At 45.8% G+C, this 17,928-nt stretch overlaps 1 protein-coding gene and 1 pseudogene across 1 annotated transcript in view; both read left to right on the top strand.

Annotated features, from left to right (window-relative positions):
* PTPRJ (protein tyrosine phosphatase receptor type J) overlaps positions 1 to 17,928 on the top strand; it is a gene marked incomplete at its 5' end in the record, with an annotated part of 46,120 nt that overhangs the window by 12,270 nt on the left and 15,922 nt on the right. The window contains 10 exons of the mRNA XM_021685188.2: positions 3,388 to 3,645; positions 4,568 to 4,846; positions 6,856 to 7,146; positions 10,951 to 11,082; positions 12,524 to 12,734; positions 12,849 to 12,973; positions 14,208 to 14,295; positions 16,642 to 16,683; positions 17,225 to 17,233; positions 17,333 to 17,420. Of these exons, the coding sequence (XP_021540863.2) occupies positions 3,388 to 3,645; positions 4,568 to 4,846; positions 6,856 to 7,146; positions 10,951 to 11,082; positions 12,524 to 12,734; positions 12,849 to 12,973; positions 14,208 to 14,295; positions 16,642 to 16,683; positions 17,225 to 17,233; positions 17,333 to 17,420 (1,523 nt within the window). The remainder of the gene's footprint in view (positions 1 to 3,387; positions 3,646 to 4,567; positions 4,847 to 6,855; positions 7,147 to 10,950; positions 11,083 to 12,523; positions 12,735 to 12,848; positions 12,974 to 14,207; positions 14,296 to 16,641; positions 16,684 to 17,224; positions 17,234 to 17,332; positions 17,421 to 17,928) is intronic.
* On the top strand, positions 1,017 to 1,765 carry LOC110576304 (annotated as a pseudogene).

Raw genomic sequence — 17,928 nt, 5'->3', positions numbered from 1 at the left:
GTTGGGCTTTTGAGATTTTCCTTGTGTAGGTTTCTTCAACTCTGTAGGTTGGGTTAAGACATTGCTCGTTACTTGGAAGATCTGCTTCCAAAATAAAGAACTGCTACCATGCATTCCTCGGATGAAAGGTAGTAATTCCTTTTCAAGTCTGAATTTTAGATTAGACTGTTGAGATATGGGGTCTTAATGTCAACATATATTTCTTTTCTTCTTTTGAGAATGTTGCTAATGATGAGGATCACCATGGTGCAGGACCCTTGATTCTGTGTGACTTGCCAATGACCAGAGCTTAATGTAATAATAGTTAAACATATTGGGGGTCTGCAGAGTGCTGGGCTCTCATCCTTTATTTTTAAATTTTTATTACAACTTCATGAGGTGGGTACTGTTAAGCTCTCTATTTTGCAGAGTAGGGAATGGGAGCTTTGTGAGCTTAGTAGTTAACTGGCCCAGAGTGACAAGGTAGTGCGCTGACCTCTGTCTGGCTTTGAAGAGTGGGGTCTTGACGAGAGTGTGGGCTGACACTTTGACATCGTGCGGCTGCAAAGCAATTCAGGACTGTTTGTTGAGAAGGCATCTCTTGTACTGTAGCCTATAGTTGAGTCTCATTGAACGGAAATCAAGAAGAGTGGTAGTAAGGCACTCGTCTCTTAGGGGATTACCATTCTATTATTGAACAACTTATATTATTACTAAAATCGGTATAACAGTATTAAAGGCAATTTTGAAGAAGGGAAACAAATATAGTATGACCCAGCAATTCCAGTCCCATATATATATATATATATAATATATATATATATATATATATGGGACTGGAACAGTTATCTGTACACTGGCATTCATAGTAGCATGATTCACAATAGCTAAGAGGCGGAAACAACCTAGTGTCCGTCAACAGAGCAGTGGATAGACAAAATATGGTATATCTACACGATAGAATATTATTCAGCCATAAAAAGAATGAAATTCTGGCTCTTTTTTGTGGAGCCTCGGAGGCAGTAGGCTGCTTCAGGATGAAGCTGAACATCTCTTTCCCAGCTACTGGCTGCCCGAAACTCATTGAAGTGGACGATGAACGCAAACTTGGCAACTTTTATGAGAAGTGTATGGCCACCGAAGTTGCTGCTGTTGCTCTGGGTGAAGAATGGAAAGGTTATGTGGTCTGAATCTGTGGTGGCAATGACAAACAAGGCTTCCCCACGAAGCAGGGTGTCTTGACCCATGGCCGTGTCCACCTGCTGCTGGGTAAGGGGCATTCCTGCTATAGACCAAGGAGGACTAGAGAGGGAAAGCGCAAATTGGTTCAGGGTTGCATTGTGGATGCCAATCTCAGTGTTCTCAACTTGGTCATTGTAAAAAAAGGGGAGAAGGATATTCCTGGACTCGCTGATACTGTGTGCCTCGTCGCCTGGGGCCCAAAAGAGCCAGCAGAATCCGCAAACTTTTCAGTCTCTCTAAAGAAGCTGATGTCCGCCAGTATGTTGTGAGAAAGCCCCTAAACAAAGAAGGTGAGAAACCTAGAACCAAAGCACCTAAGATTCAGCGTCTTGTCACTCCACGTGTCCTTCAGCACAAACATTGGCGTATTGCTTTGAAGAAGCAGCGCACTAGGAAAAATAAGGAAGAGGCTGCAGAATATGCTAAACTTTTGGCCAAGAGAATGAAGGAGGCCAAAGAAGAACGCCAGGAACAGATTGCTAAGAGACGGAGGCTGTCCTGTCTGAGAGCTTCTACCTCTAAGTCTGAGTCCAGTCAAAAATGAGATTTTCTGAGTGACAAATAAGTAAGATCAGACATAAAAAAAAAAAAAAAAGAATGAAATTCTGGTACCTGCTACAATGTGGACGGACCTCCAAAACATTAGGCTACATGAAAGAAGCCAGACACAGAGGACAAATATTGTATGTTTCCATTTGCAAGAGGTTCTTGGAATAGGCAAGTTCACAGAGACTAAAGTAAAATAAGGAGTTACCAGGAGGGAGGATTTGCTGTTTCATGGTAACAGAGTGTATGTTGGTGGTGATGGACTGTTTTGGGTATAGATGGTGGTGCTGGTTACACAACATTGTGAATGTGTTTAATGCCGCCGAGTTGTACATTTACAAATGGTTAAAATGATAAATATCATATGTATTTTACCACCATCAAAAGGAAGGGAATCAAGAATAACGCCTCTCTTCTAACACAGCTGCATTCTTTTCACATCTGTGTCCACAGTCATAGGTTTTGTTTATATCATTGTAATTATTATACAAATCATTGTATTTGAACTTTTTTTTTTTTTATGGTCTTCATGTTTTTAGTGGCTGCAGAATGTTTCATTAGGTAGCCAGATCACAGTTTACAAAGCCCTTCTCTTTTTGTGGAATATTTAGATTATTTGTAGGTTCTTTTACCTTTATAGATAATGGCTTTCTTTATGGCCTTTGTGGAATCCCTTTGACATCAGGAATTTGGTGGTAGGGAAAGAAGCCTCTCAAAGCTGCCTCCCTTTAAGGAGAACACACTTTAAAAAAAAAAAAATTTTGGAAGAGAGTATATATATGCCTGTGGTACAAAATAATGATAAAAAAAAAAACCCACAAAATGTTTTACAGTGAAAATATTTCCCTCTTTTGTCCCTTCAGCCACTCAATTTCTCTCATTAGAGATGACCGTGGTTCCCAGGTGAAGAGAGAAGTGTTTTGAAAGCAAGGGCGGAAAAGACGCCCTGCTTATGTCATTATTTCTGGGCCATGATCTGTGCATTCATACTATATCTGGTTCAGTGTGTAGAGGCGAGGTGGGCAGATCAGGGTCCCCACAGTACTCCTGAGGGAGATTTCTCTTCTGAGCCCAGCTCTGAGGGTGGACCATGTGTGTGTGTTTTCCCTTCACCCCGGCCTAAAATTCTCCCTACCTAGTGAATGTCAACTCTTCAGTATGCCTGACTCTGTTATAGAAAGATGTTTTCTTTTGAGGAAGTGATTAAAAAATAAAAATCTAGTTATCGAGATACAGGATACATCCTGAAAAACACACACAGCCTAAGTGTGTGGCTTGATGAATTTTCACAAATTGAACCCATCCAGTCATCAGCACTCAGATGAGGAATCTGAACATGATTTCCACTCCAGAAGACCCCCGAAGGGGGCGTTTTTAGGGCAAAGGCAAAAGACCAGAGAACTGACAGGATGAACTGGTACATTCATCTGTGTTATGGAAGAGCCAAAATCCTGGAAAGAAATGAGTGTGTGTGTTTCTCACTGGTTTTGGAGTTTACATTTTGTGAACTCATTTGAGACTTTAATGGCAAAAGAACAGTTGTCTTGACACTTCGAAATCAAGCTGGGCATTATGATGGTCCTTGACAGACTTCCTTTTCTCTTCCTTTCTTCCAACCAGACCTCAGTGCCGTCTTTGACATCCGTGTGCTCCAAGTCACCACGACCGAAATGGAGTTGGAGTGGCAGAATACAGACAATGCTTCTGACTATACCTACTGCCTGCATGTACAGTCCAAGAACGGCTTTAACAAGACAAACAGTTCTCACAAAGCCATCACTCTCAAAGACTTGGTTCCAGGCACGTTATACAACATCACAGTCTTTCCAGAAGTGAACCACGTCGTGGGCAAGTCTGGCTTCACTGCACAGTACACACGTAAGTTTCTCAGGATGCCCTGCCAAGGGTTGTTCTCTCTGACCCTGTCCTGGAGGGTGGGAAGTAAGCGTTGGTTAAACATTGGGGAAACCACTGTATTTCTGGGCTCCCGGTAGAATAGGAAGCTGCTTAAGCGGAAAACATTGGAAAACAGCAAAGGTCCTGCTGTTCTTGGCATTAGTGCTGAGCCCTGTGAACCTGGAATTGTCTTTATTTTTTATTTTTATTTTTATTTTTTTAAAGATTTTATTTATTTATTTGAGAGAGAGAATGAGATAGAGAGAGAGAGCATGAGAGGGGGGAGGGTCAGAGAGAGAGGCAGACTCCCTGATGAGCAGGGAGCCCGACGCGGGACTCGATCCCGGGACTCCAGGATCATGACCTGAGCCGAAGGCAGTCGCTTAACCAACTGAGCCACCCAGGCGCCCTGGAATTGTCTTTAGAAGCAGAAAGTGATCCGATAAGCATGGACCACGTAACTGTTCCATTCATTCCTTGGGAATACAGACAAGAGGAGGGTCACCTTGTCATGTTGACGTTAGATGATATTGCCCAAGTGAGGAGCTTTGCACGCAGCAGTAAGCATGTCTTGCTAATGTTTGATCTAACTATATGGTAGACACGGTAGTTTGTGTTATCTTTTTAGTATATTTTTCTCTTTCATTAATCAGATTTCCAAAACAGATAGGAAATTATATCTGGAAAATATATTTCAGATAAGCTAAAAGTATTAAAAAATTTTTTTTGAGACTTAATCTGTATCATTATTTTCTGAAGGTCTTTTTGGGAAGCCTTCTATCGTTTGAGTCAGCAAATGTAACTTTTATTTATTCTGTCCCAAAGGGGCCAGGCTATTTTTAGAGGCAGTAAATAAAATAGTCCTGGAATTGAAGGCTAATCCATGCTTTTTTTTTAAACGAAGGGCCCAGCAATGTGTCCAATATTGAAATATGTACCAACACCACAGCAGCATCCTTAATTTGGCACAACTTTGATGAAGCTTCTGATACGTACATCTACCACCTTCTTATTGAGAAGGATGGAAATTCCAGCAGGGCAACACAACTTGTCACAGACACGGGTGTCACCAGCGCCACAGCCACTGAGTTGACACCTGGCTCGGCATACACAGTGGAGATCTTCACCCAAGTGGGGAACACCACCTGGTCCCTGGCTCCTAGCTGGCAGTCATTCTGTACAGGTGAGTAGCCCCAGGTGCCACTTGGACTCTTTCCTGGGTGGTGCTGACCTTGCAGGTAGGTCCTCCACGGACTTTATTAAGTTTCTCATAGTATGCAGTACACTGATCTCTTTGAGACATCCTATTAGCTTATTAGTGCTGTCTTATCATTTATTCATTCAACAAGCATTTATTGAGCAGTTGCTATATGCCGGGCGCTGTTAAGTGACACCTGTAAGTCCCAGCCTTCCTGGAACTTTTATTCTGGTGGGGAAGACAGATAATAAACAAGATAAATAAGTAAGCTATTAGAGGACGATTACTGCTAGGGGGAGGGAAAAGAGCAAGGAAGGGGGCGATGAGATGTTTGTCTAGGGTGCGCCAGTGAAAAGGTAACCGTTCAGCGAAGACCTGAGGAAGTGAAGGAGCCAGCCATATGGCTGTCAGGGCATAGAGCATTATAGGTGGAGAAACAGCCAGTGCAAAGGCCCTGAGGCTGGAGTATGCCTGCTTTGTTGAAGGAAGAGCAGGAGGCCAGGATGGCAGGGGTGGACCAGTGGGAGCAAGGGGGCGACGGATGGGTAGATGGTGAGACCCAAGAAGTAATGGGCCAGGAAATGGGTGCCCTGCAGGCTTGCAGTTCATAGTTTGGCTTCCCCACTGAAGAAGATTGAAAGGATGTTGTTAAAATGGATGCTCAGCCGTTTCACCTGTCTTGATCCTTATCTCTCAGTGCAAATAGTGCTACAAAGAGAGGGGCAGCCTTGTGTTCAACTGAGGGAGCTTTCAGAGAGGACCCCAGGGACTGTTTTACAGATGCTTCTGAGTCCTTCGGCTCACAGACCTGGTTGGGGCACCTTTGTCACCTTGGCAGCTGTGCACCACCTATTCTCTACCCTCTTTGTACCCGTATCTTCTCTTCCTTTGACCAAGCTACTTAAGTGTGTTCAGGCTGATTTGGAAGTAGAGGGTTCCCATTGGATCAGCCTCCCTGGTAGTATAGGAGCTGGGACCCTGATGACCTGTGACCTCTCACGTGGAGCAGCTAGAGAAATCCTGGCGGCTCTGAGTCACCTCTGCTAGTGTGGGCTCCATCCACCTGGTCTGGACACTGATCTTTGGGGTTTGGGTGGCTTCCGTTGCTGATGTTTATCTTATCTATAATCATTGCCGCCTATAACAAGAGAAATATGTATGAGCATTTGTGACTGGGGGTGGCTGGAAGAGGAGCTGTGGGAATAGGTGTGCATCGGGCAGATTACTTTTCCAGGCGTCAGGTGGAGAATGTGGTAGGTGCACCAAGTGATTTGTTAGTGCTTTTTCTGCTGTAAAATACTGCAGCACTGAAGTAGTGATAATACTCTCGCCCAGTACATTAGTCCACAACCCCAGGATCATGACCTGAGCCAACACCAAGAGTCGGAAGCTTGACCGACTGACCAGCCAGGCACCCCTAACACCCCGTTTTAAAGATGAAGAAACTGACCCCATTTACCATTGATTATTCAGCATGTTGTGTGTCTATAACATACCCTGGACCTGGACTTAGAAAACCTGGGGTCCAGTTTTGCCCCTGTTGCTTACCAGCCATGTCATCTTTAGCGACTTAACGTAACCCCTCGAAGCCTCAGCTGATTTGTCGGCGGAGTGGGACAGCATTAATCCTACCTCTTCCAGAAGGATTGTCAGGAGGGCCCCAAGATGAGATGACGTGGGTGAAGTAGTTGCTGCTCCATACCGTTACGTCACAGTGAGCTCTCACGGAGCCCTGTTCTCTTCCAGCATGGTGACTGACGGCCACTGTTTCATATAATCCCCGTACAGTCCTGCAGCTGAGGCTTAGTTGGGGGACTGAGCCAAGGTGACACAGTTCAGTAATGCCTGATTCAAGGTCAGCCTCCGCCTCTTCTGCTGTACCTCATGGCTCTCTCCTCATTACAGATGAGCCAGGATTCTGCTGCTCGCTAAGGGCCAGTGTTTGCAAAGGCACAAGGCCCAGACTGTCATGATGAGCTGTGCTTGCTTTGCAGATCCTTTACCAGTAGCCTCCTTCCACTGCGAAGTTGTCCCCAAAGAGCCAACCTTGATTCTCAAGTGGGCCTGCCCTTCCGGCACCAACATGGGCGTCCAGCTGGAGATCAGCAGAGGAGCTTGGAAAAATGTGACAGACCTGGAGAGCTGCTCCTCAGAGAACGGCACTGAGTACAGGATGGAAGTCACATATTTGAACTTTTCTACCTCCTACAACATCAGCATCGCTGCCTCTTTCTGTGACAAGATGGCGTCTCCCGCCCAAAACACCTGCCTCACTGGCATCACAGGTAGGCTTTGTGGTGGCAGCGGTGGGGGGGGGGGGTCGCAGGTGGCACTGGGGTCACCCCTGGAGAATGCTGACCCAGTGGATCTGCAAGTGTGGCCTAGAAATCTGTATTTCTTTTTAAATTTCTGCTAAAATATGTGTCTAGTCTTAAAAAGCAGAGTAAGAGGGACTCTTTTAGTATTCCAAAAGTTTCCTTTATTTTACAGAGTAATTCATTGCCATGTTTTCTTTTAAGTGGTAAGTTCCCTTATTGCATTAAAAAAAAAGCATTTTCATAGAAATATTCAGATACAGAAGTAGAAGAAAGCATAAAGAAACCCACATATCCGTCATCACCCAGTTGGACATTTGTCAGAGTTTGACCAATCTTCTTTGATTTAGATCCCCTCCTCCCTGATTGGATTACTTTGAGACCAGTCCTGGTCATTCTGTACTTTTATTTATAAATATTTCAAGAAGTATTCCTCCTGGATAGAGGCTCCTTTCCCCTTTCTTTCAGACAGAACCACATTGCTATTACCATCACACTTAAAAAGTGAACAGTACTTTTATTCACCATGATCACCTATCCAGTCAAGATTCATATTTCCCTAGAGTCCATATTGACAAGCTCCCCAGCTATTTTGAGGAACGGGGGTCACTTCCTGTCCAGGGGATCCCACTAGTCAAACTTTTCATGCTCATTGTCCTTATTTTTTGTACTTGGAAAAATGTTGCTTCTTACAGCTTTGCTTCATTTTTATCTGTCTTTTCCTCGCCATGTCTTTGCCTACATTACATCTTAGATCAACGTAGTGGGTTGGTTTTGCTTTGTGCTTTTTGACCCCTGGGTATGTTTCCTTTAGGGTATCAGAATGTTTCTGGAAATTTTCCAGAGAATCTGTGGTTGTAATAGTCAGAGAAGAAGGTCTCTTACTACAGGGACACTGACTTGAAAAGTGGTTGCGGGGTTCTGTGGACAGAGCCTTGGATTTAGACAGGCAGACCTGGGTTTGATTCTAAATTCTGCCTTTTACCAGCTATGTGATCTCAGAAAAGCTACCTAATCTCTATGAGTCTTGTTTTTCTTAGTTATAAAAAGGGGAAATAATACTAGCTTTCAGACAGCCTTCGGCTCAGGTCATGATCCTGGAGTCACAGGATCGAGTCCCGCATCGGGCTCCCTGCTCGGCAGGGAGTCTGCTTCTCCCTCTGACCCTCCCCCCTCTCATGCTCTCTCTCTCTCTCATTCTCTCTCTCAAATACATAAATAAAATCTTTAAAAAAAAAAAGAAAATAATACTAGCTTTCAGGACTGTTATACAAATTAGGTGAGGTAATGTGTATGGAAGACACACTTGAGAGCGGCCATGTATGGGTGCTGGGGTTGTGCACCATGCAGTTCCAGGGGACACCATTCATAGGGACTGCAGTGTGCATGGGGCTGCTTGGAGTTGTATAGTACACAGCTGTATCAGATGGCCTGGGTGACGCTCCTTTGGGCTTCTGCAGCACTCTAGAACATAATAGAAATAATGAACCTTTTTTGTAGTTCTGTTTTATAATGTCATCTCTTCAGCCACTGAGGATCGTAAGCGATGTCTGAAGTGGTATTTCTGGGGCTACACACAGTGTCTAGGGAAGAAAAGGAACTTGTCGGAAATAGTTGTTTCTGAAGCTGAACAGTGTGGTTGGTTTGGATAATGACCACTTCTTTAGTCTAGTAATTCTCTTTTTAATCTGACGCTCTCCCTTTCCTCAGATGAATTTTTGTTTAAGATTTATTTATTTGTTTGAGAGAGAGAGAGCGGGGGTGGGGTAGGCATGGGAAGAGGGGCAGAGGGAGAGAATCTTCAAGCAGACTCCGGGCTGAGCATGGCGCCTGATGGCGGGGCTCGATCTCACGACCCATGAGATCGTGACCTGAACCGAAACCAAGAGTTGATCGCTCAACCATCTGAGCTACGCAGGTTTCCCCCTTCCCACAGATGAATTTTTATATACAAATTTAACATATCTTTTATTTACTGTAAAAGTGGAGCTGTATTTTCTCTGGGAGGTATGGGATGGGTAAATCTTGGAGAAATGGAGTGATGGTTTTTTAGCCATCATTTGTTAGTTGCTCACTCTGCTCCGGGGTAAGGGACACTGGTGAGTAAGGCAGACAGGGTCCCTGGAGCATAGGATTCAGATAAGCAGAGAGGGAAAGGATATCCAGCCCTGCAGGTAGATGAGCTAGCATGCTACTGACGATCTAGTCCCCTCTGGGCAGCTGGAAGGTAAAGAGCTGAGGGGAATCCTGGGAGCCTGGGTTAGGAAGCCTGGGTAGGCGGTTGACAGTTAGAAATGGGGATAGCGCCCCCAAGTGGTCACTGCTCTCAGTTACTTGAGAGGTTGCCCAAAGCTGTGCCGTCCAGTAGAAAATAATTTCCTAAGAGCCGCATTAAAAAAAAAAGTAAAAAAGAGGCACCTGGGTGGCTCAGTGGGTTAAGTGTCTGCCTTTGGCTCAGGTCGTGATCCCAGGGTCCTGGGATGGAGCTTGGCGTCAGGCTCCCTTGCTCAGCGGGGAGTCCGCCTCTCCCTCTGCCTTTGCCCCTCCCCTGCCCACCCGAGCACGCTCACTCTCTCTGCCCTCTCTCTTTCTCAAATAAATAAAATCTTTACGAAAATTAAAAAATAAAAAAAGTAAAAAGGAAGAGCCAACACTGATTTAAATCACATTTTATTTAACTCAGTTTATTAAAAGGATCATTTCAACATGTACTCTACATGAAGTCAATTATTGATGAGTTATTTTACATTCTTTTCTCATGCTAAGTCTTTGACATCCAGTCTGTGTCTTACATGTCCAGCACGCCCGAATTTGGGCTGGTCATGTTTTATGAGCTCACAGCTCCGTGTGGCTGGTGGCTGCCGTGCTGGGTGGTGCAAATGTGAGAGCCACACTGTGGTGTTTTCGTTCAGTTTTCTCAGTCTCCCTGAATCTTGACCACAAGATTCTAACTGTATGTGGGAGACAAATTTAGGTAGAGAGAGAGAGAGAGAGAGAGAGAGAGTGTGTGTGTGTGTGTGGGTGTGTGTGTGGAGAAGGATCATCTTTAATTCAGCATTTTCTTCCTTTTGTATTAATTCGGAGGCTGACCTCAGAAGCTCAGTTCAGAAAGCGGAGGCACGTCGTCATGGAGGTTGTGCATGGAATGTTCCTGTGTGGGCTTTTCTGGTTTCTGGGAAGAGGGTTGGTCGGGTTTTTCTAGGTGGCATTTTTAACCAACTCCAGCAAAATAAATGAGGACTTTAGTTTGAAGAATGTGGACCAGGAACACAGCCAGGCCTCAGGAGAAAGTGCATCCTCTCTATGTCAGCTTTGCTTTTCTCCAGGTCTCTGTGTTCCATCATTGTCCTCAGCCAACCATGCTGTCCGGTGCCGCATCCACGCGGTGGGCAAGTGGCTGCAGATGGCTCCCTGCTTAGAGTTCCAGCCGCATAGGCTCTCTCTCGCTCTCTGTCTATCCCAGTTCTCTAGGTCAGAGGGGCTGGGGGAAGATAGGAAAGGCAGGTTGTGTTCAAACAACAAGGCTGCTGGGAGCCTGCCGGGGTGTGTGGCTGGGCACGCCGAAGGTGCCATTATGAGCTGGGGGATCTGCTGTCTCTGCCCCCCACTTCCTTCCCTGTCCCTTGCTCTGGATGTGCTCTGCGTGAGCCCCCCACACTGCTCCCAGAGCAAGGGCAGAGCTTGAGGGCACTGCAGCAAACTTCTCCTTAATAATTTTGTTCCCCCTTTGGTTTTAAATGGTGGGTAATCATGTTTCGTTTTGTTCTGTTTCAGACCCCCCTTCTCCAGATGGATCCCCAAATATCACGTCCATCAGTCACAATTCAGTAAAGGTTGAGTTCAGTGGGTTTGAAGCCAGCCACGGACCCCTCAAAGCCTATGCGCTCATTCTCACCACTGGGAACGGTAAGGAGGGGTCAGTTATGGGTTGAACAGTCCATGAGCCATGCCGTGAACGGGGGCCATTCCTGTGCCCACTGAGGCACATTGGAAATACAAATACATGTCTGTTTTTACACTGTCACCCACGCTTTGGCACTCAGAAGGGGGTGGGTGAGCTATTTGCCTGATGATCTAGGTCAGGGTTGACAGCCTTTCTGTAAAGGGCTGGATAGCAAATAGTTTAAGCCTTGCAGGCCGTGCAGTCTCTCTCACAGCCACCTGACTCTGGCTCTGTGGGTTGAGAGTAGCCGCAGGGGATGCGTGAAGAATGAGTGTGGTTGTTCCAAAAAAATACTATTTATCAGAATGGGCAACCGACTGGATTTGGCCTCTAGGTTCATACCTTGCTGACCTCTGACCTAGGTTTTTCTTCTCTTTTATAGCACAGAGTCTTTTAGGTGACAGAATGTTAATCTTAACCAACTCTCTCTCTCTCTCGCACGTGCACACACATACACGCACACACATCACACTCAAAGGGTAGCTTTCTCTTGAAGGAAAACAGAAAGTGATTTCTGCGTTTGTGGTGGGAACTTGCAAAAATCTTCCTTGCAGCTGAGAGAGGAGGTGGCTCACATGCCCCTTTTCCCGGACAGGACTCCATTACATTCTTTGGTGGGAAGAAGGGCATGATTCGAGGGTGTCATTGTTAGCTGCATGTGGGTGCTTTGCACAAGGCTGGGTTTTCAGGGCCAAGTTTTGTTGTTTTCGTTGATTCTTTAAATGTGAACAATGCAGTGCTGCCTCTGCCCATCCTCTCAGCCCATGGTACTGTCCTCACCTCCTCGAGGACTGAGAGGGCAAGCACCTCGTAAGGGGTGTGGGGATCCTGGAAGACAAGGAATTTGCTGGTGTCATAAACCCATGGCAGAGTTTCAACAACTGATGCTGAGCTCTCTCAGACTCTCTGTCTTTTCATTTTGGGTCTGTTTCAAGTCATTTTGTGGCGAAGGTTTTCAGCAAAATCCAAGCTTAGATGTCGCTGAATGGAGGAGGCAATATTTCAGAGTGACCAGAGTGACCAATACCAGCCTGTGGTGGATGAGGCCGCACGTGCCAAGTCGATGGTCTGGGTTAGAAATCAACCCCACCGTGTATGCAGTGTGGCCTTGGGCCCAGGTGCTTTTAGCTTTCCGTGCCTTCATTTTCCCACCTGTAAGATGGGGGTAGTAAACCCACGTGAGAAGACTACTGTCAGTGACTATTGTTTAGTGCACGGAGATTAAGTAAGTAAGGCACGTAGAACTTGGTATAAGTAAAGCCTGACACAAGGGCGAACACGTGAGAGATGGCAGCTCTCACCATTACTGCCCAGTGTCTTTGCCATTATTCAGACGCATTCCGGGAAACTTATCTCTGTCAGCAATCACTTGCTTATGACTTTCTCCCTGTGTGCCTTTCTTAGCTGCTCACCCGTCTGCAGATGTTTTGAGATATACGTATGAGGATTTCAAAAAGGGGGCCTCAGACACTTACGTGACATACCTCATAACAACAGAAGAAAAGAGACGTTCTCAGGGCTTGGCTGAAGTCTTGAAATACGAAGTCGATGTTGGGAACGAGTCAACCACGCACGGTTATTACAATGGGAAGCTGGAACCCCTGGGCTCCTATCGGTAATGGCCTAGTGGTTCTTGCCCTTTGGGGCTGAGCCTCGTGAGTGCAAAGCTTTCCATGCCTGGGGTGGTGGCCACGTCTCAGCTACCTCTTTCCTTCTTGTCATCCCATAGGGCTTGTGTGGCCGGCTTCACCAACATCACCTTTAACCCTCACAGTAACGGACTCATAGATGGGGCCAAGAGCTACGTGTCCTTTGGTCCCTATTCAGATGCAGTGTTCTTGCCCCAGGATCCAGGTAGAGAAAGAACAACGGTGCTATTAACATTTCAGTGGGGGGTTTTGCTTCTGGTGTCTGCATGCTTCCCTTGGCTCCCTGGGAGGGCTGGTCGCTCCTCCCAGAAGTTGAGATGTCAGTGGCCGTCAAGACCCACCTCAGCTTCCTGGAAGGAGGCGCCCCGCCCCCCCCCCCCCCCCCCCCCCCCCCCCCCGCCCCATGCCGGTTGCCCTTGCACTCTGCAAACACATTTAGTCCTTTTTTCTTGGTGTGGTCATTTGTGTGCCCACGTGCCAGGCACACCATTTGACTTTCAGAGCATAAAACCTTCCAACGTGAGGGTCAGAAGGAGCCACAGAAGTCATCTTGTCCAGCTCCTCTCTGAGAAACGAGGCTGTGAAGGCCCAGAGAGGGGCAGTGACTTGCGTAGACGCAGGCCTGGCACTCTGGCCTCAGACTCCTTGTCAAGCACGCCTGTCCTCTGTCACACAGAATGGAGTGATTCGGGAGCCTCGGGGACCCAGGGGGGTGGTATATACCTTCAAGCCGAAGACAAAGTGATCAACTGGTTCATTAGTTTGTCTGGTTTTTATACTTGATAGTTGTTGGCTTCGGGAAAGAAGCCCCAGGAGCAAAGTTCAGGGAGTCCCCACCCCCTTGCCCAGTAAACACATGGGTTTTACGTCACTTGAGCACAGTGCTGTAGGTCCTTCTGCTCGTACGGGGCATTAGTCCCACAGAGTCAGAGGTAGCAGGAACCGTGGGGAACATTTTGTCTAGTGGTTTTTAAACAGGGGTCGCTCCAGTCCTGACACCCTCCCCGCCCCCACCCTACCTCCACAAGAGTGTTTCTGCTTGGTTTTCTATGTTATATATTGGGCTGCTGCATGCAATTTCATTTGAAGAAGGACATCAGCAGTAAGAACAACTTGAAAATCACAGACAGCCCAGTTCCCTACATTTGCAGCTGAGGAACCTGAGGGGAGGGGAGCCGAGACTTTCTCAAGACCAGCCCGTTAGAGGTGGGCTGGGGCTGGGAACCCAGCTCCCAAATGCCTAGACTAATTTTATGTCCAAAGGTATTTCTCTCACACACACACACACACACACATTCTGATTTGAGGACTCTGGGCTGGTTGTTTGTGAACATCTTTTTTCTTTTTAAAAACTCAATTTTATTTAAATTCAATTAACATGCAGTGTATTATTAGTTCGCGAGCACCTTCTAAGTGCCTCCCATTTGGACTTTTCTCAGGTGTCATCTGCGGAGCAGTGTTCGGGTGCATCTTTGGTGCCCTGGTAATTGTGGCTGTGGGAGGCTTCATCTTCTGGAGAAAGAAAAGGTGACTGTTGTTTATGTTGATGATAGTACCCTACTTTTTTTTTTTTTTAAGATTTTCTTTGTTTATTTGTCAGCGAGAGAGGGGGAGAGAGAGAGAGAGAGAGAGAGAGAGCATAAGCAGGGGGAGTGGCAGAGGGAGAAGCAGGCTTCCCGCCAAGCAGGGAGCCCGATGTGGGGCTTGATCCCAGGACCCTGAGATCATGACCTGAGCTGAAGGCAGTCGCTTAACCAACTGAGCCACCCAGGCCTCCCCCCGCCCCATACTCTACTTTTTAAGGGAGTTTTTTACCATGGAAAATTTCAGACATTCACACAGTTGGAAGGACTGGTGTCTTGGGCCCCCATGTCCCCCTCATCCACACTCTCTACTGACTGGCCAGTCCTACTTCTTCGCAGTCCCTGCCAGCATCAGATCGCGGCAAACACTGCGGTGTAGGCTGCTCCCTCGAAACCGTGCCTTCTGGTTCATGGGTCAGTTGTGTGGTGTTAAGAGATTTCATTTAGAGTTGGTAAGTTTGAACACATGCGCTGTCTGACTAGCAGAGAGGCAGCTTCGATGTCTACAATGATCTGTGATGTGACACCAAGGGGTGTTAAATAAATACGGTGCATAAATAGTAAAAATAGCAGCATCTCTGTTTTGAGTGCTTACTGTGTGCCTGGATTTGTGTTTTCCATCAGCTCTCATATTCATGGGGCTCTAGGAGGCAGGTCTTTTTTTTTTTTATTTTATGTTAATCACCATACATTACATCATTAGTTTTTGATGTAGTGTTCCATGATTCATTGTTTGCGTATAACACCCAGTGCTCCATGCAGAACGTGCCCTCTTTAATACCCGTCACCAGGCTAACCCATCCCCCCACCCCCCTCCCCTCTAGAACCCTAAGTTTGTTTCTCAGAGTCCATCATCTAGGAGGCAGGTCTTGAAAGCCCCATTGTGAGGACACACAAGCCAAGTGTAGGAAGTGTGGAAGTGAACTTGAACCTGGAGTTTGCACCTCATTGCTCGCTCTCCTGTCTGACCATGTGTGGGGCGGGTGAAGCCTGTGTATCTGCTGGGATTCTTTTGCACTCATCAGGTGCTGCCAACCGGGGAATTTCATTCTGGCTCCGAGTTCCTTAAAATGGCCGCGCCAGGTTCTTCTGTCACCATCTTGCCCTGTTGGGTTGACAGGCAGATTTTAAATTTTTTTGTGTGTGTGAGGGAAGGGTCAAAATAGCTTTATTGTTTCTTGTTGAAATAAAAGTTATACATTCTTGTGGCAAAAGACAAAACAGAAAAGAAGAAGAAGAGCGAAGAAATGAGATAATTCATAATCACAGCACCTGCACAAAACTACATTTAACATTGATGTAATTGTGAAACTCACACATGAATACACACACACACACACACACAGGAATCACATGTATCATTTTGTAGTCTGCTTTATTATTTAAGACATTGTGGACAGCTTCAAATCTTTGTTTTAAGTGGATACACAGTATTCAACTCTACGGAAATAATTCAATTTTCCTGATGTTTTCGGTTTTGGGTTTTTTTTGCCACAGTCACTTAACCTGTCCCTAAATCCTTGGGCATATTCATGATTATTTCCTTAGGCTAAATTCCAAAGTGGGCAGTTGCTGGCTCAGTGGGTATGATGCCTGTTTTCAGTTTTTTTTTTTTTTTTTTAAGATTTTATTTATTTATTTGACAGAGAGAGAGAGAGAGAGAGAGCGCACAAGCAGGAGGGAGGGGGATAGGGAGAGGGAGAAGCAGGCTCCCCGCTGAGCAGGGAGCCCGATGCAGGACGCGATCCCAGGACCCTGGGATCATGACCTGAGCCGAAGGCAGCTGCTTAACCCACTGAGCCACCCAGGTGCCCCTCAGTTTTGATACATACTGACAAATTGCCCTCCAGAAGGTGGTTTTTTTTTTTTTTTTTTTAAACACCAATATGGGGTTTAGCCAGCAATGCAGGAGAGTGCCAGGAGCCCCACCACTCTTCCTATAGTGGAGATATTTTCTGGTTTATTTCATTAACTTATCAGGAAGCCGTTCTCAAAGAACAGTATGAAAAAATGACTCTGGCTTTACAAAAGGGTCATGCTGCTGATACACATTTACCCAAAGATATTTCTCACAGTGGCCTGAGCAAGATTATTCCATACTTTTGGATGGTATGAGAGTTACTTCACAGATTTGTAACCAGGGTTTGCTGCCTAGACCTCTAAGCTTAGTGTTAGGGAACAGGATTTGGTGTCATATGTATAAAAAAGGCCTTTTGTAGATATGTGAAAGGGGAAAAGCCCAGAATTACCCTTTTTCAGTCTTAATGGGTCTTTGTTTCTTTTAAAACAGGAAAGATGCGAAGAATAATGAAGTATCCTTTTCTCAAATTAAGTAAGTCTCTGGAGTTACGAGCTTTATTTGGAGACATTTAATCCTCCAATCTGTTCAGTGACTATCTAGAGAAGTTTTGGTGGAACTTGCTGTCATTTTTTCTGACTGACACATTTGGCCATGATCATCCAGAAGTTCCTAACCAGCTTTGTTTTTCTGGAAGGAATCTATGTTTATTAGTCTCCTGAAGCTAGTAGCTTCCTTGCCATGTTCTATTAAGGCAAGTAAAACCTTACTTCCATATTCTACCAATAAACATGTATTTTGTGATTTTTAAGAAAAAAGAAATGGGTTGTCAATATCTAGGAGAAGACCTCATTGGAAGTCACAAAGCCAATGAGTTACATGAGAGGATCTAGAAGTGAGATTTCCTGATTTATATTTCAGTGTTTTGTAAATAACATTATAGTGACCCTCCCTCCCCCATTTATTACTATGGTTTTTGTTCTTTTGGGAAGATGTTTACTATCATTTCTAGAGTCATGATTGAGTCGGTGTTTCTAATGGCTTTTTTTTTTTCCTTTCCCTTTCTATGATGAAGACCTAAAAAGTGAGTAGCTGCTTTAATTTTTTAATACCTTGTATTTTTCTGTTTTGAGCGTGAACATTATGGAATGTAAAAAAGTCCTAAGTTGTTCTGTCTTCTTAGATCCAAGTTAATCAAAGTGGAGAATTTCGAGGCCTACTTTAAGAAACAACAAGCGGACTCCAACTGTGGGTTTGCAGAAGAATATGAAGTACGTGATTGTAAATAATGTATTTTTAATTGCTTTACCTGTCTCCTGAAAGTTGGGAAACCACCCATTTTTGTTGCACGGGAAAAGCGCTGGGTGAGAGGCGGTGCTCTTAGAGGGGAGAGGAGCTCTTGTGTATCCCCCAGGGGTCTCACTGTGGCCGTGTGGGCTGGGAGCACTTAGATGTACCTCTGTTGCTGGTGCTTTGTGTGTTTAATCTCATTGAGAAATGAAGATTATGCAGAGAGAGGGAGAGAAACTGGGCATTTCAGTCTGAGGCCTGTTAACTGGAGTAATTGGGCAGCTGTGGGGTCTGGCATGGGGGGCCGTGGCCCAGGTCCATTCCTGAGCATTATGTGAAGTGCTGTGGAAGGAGTTTCTGTGCTTCCGTCCCTGTGAGCTACCACCCCCACCTGCCTGGAGCCTCTCCCTCAGAACGGCCATGCATACTCACCGTCCCCACGCTGCCCTGCTGCCCTCCCCATGCTGCCCTACTGCCCTCCCTGCCCTG

Source organism: Neomonachus schauinslandi, chromosome 11 (assembly GCF_002201575.2).
Source record: "Neomonachus schauinslandi chromosome 11, ASM220157v2, whole genome shotgun sequence".
Classification (NCBI taxonomy): Eukaryota; Metazoa; Chordata; class Mammalia; order Carnivora; family Phocidae; genus Neomonachus; species Neomonachus schauinslandi.
This window is presented reverse-complemented; position numbering and strand designations above follow the sequence as displayed.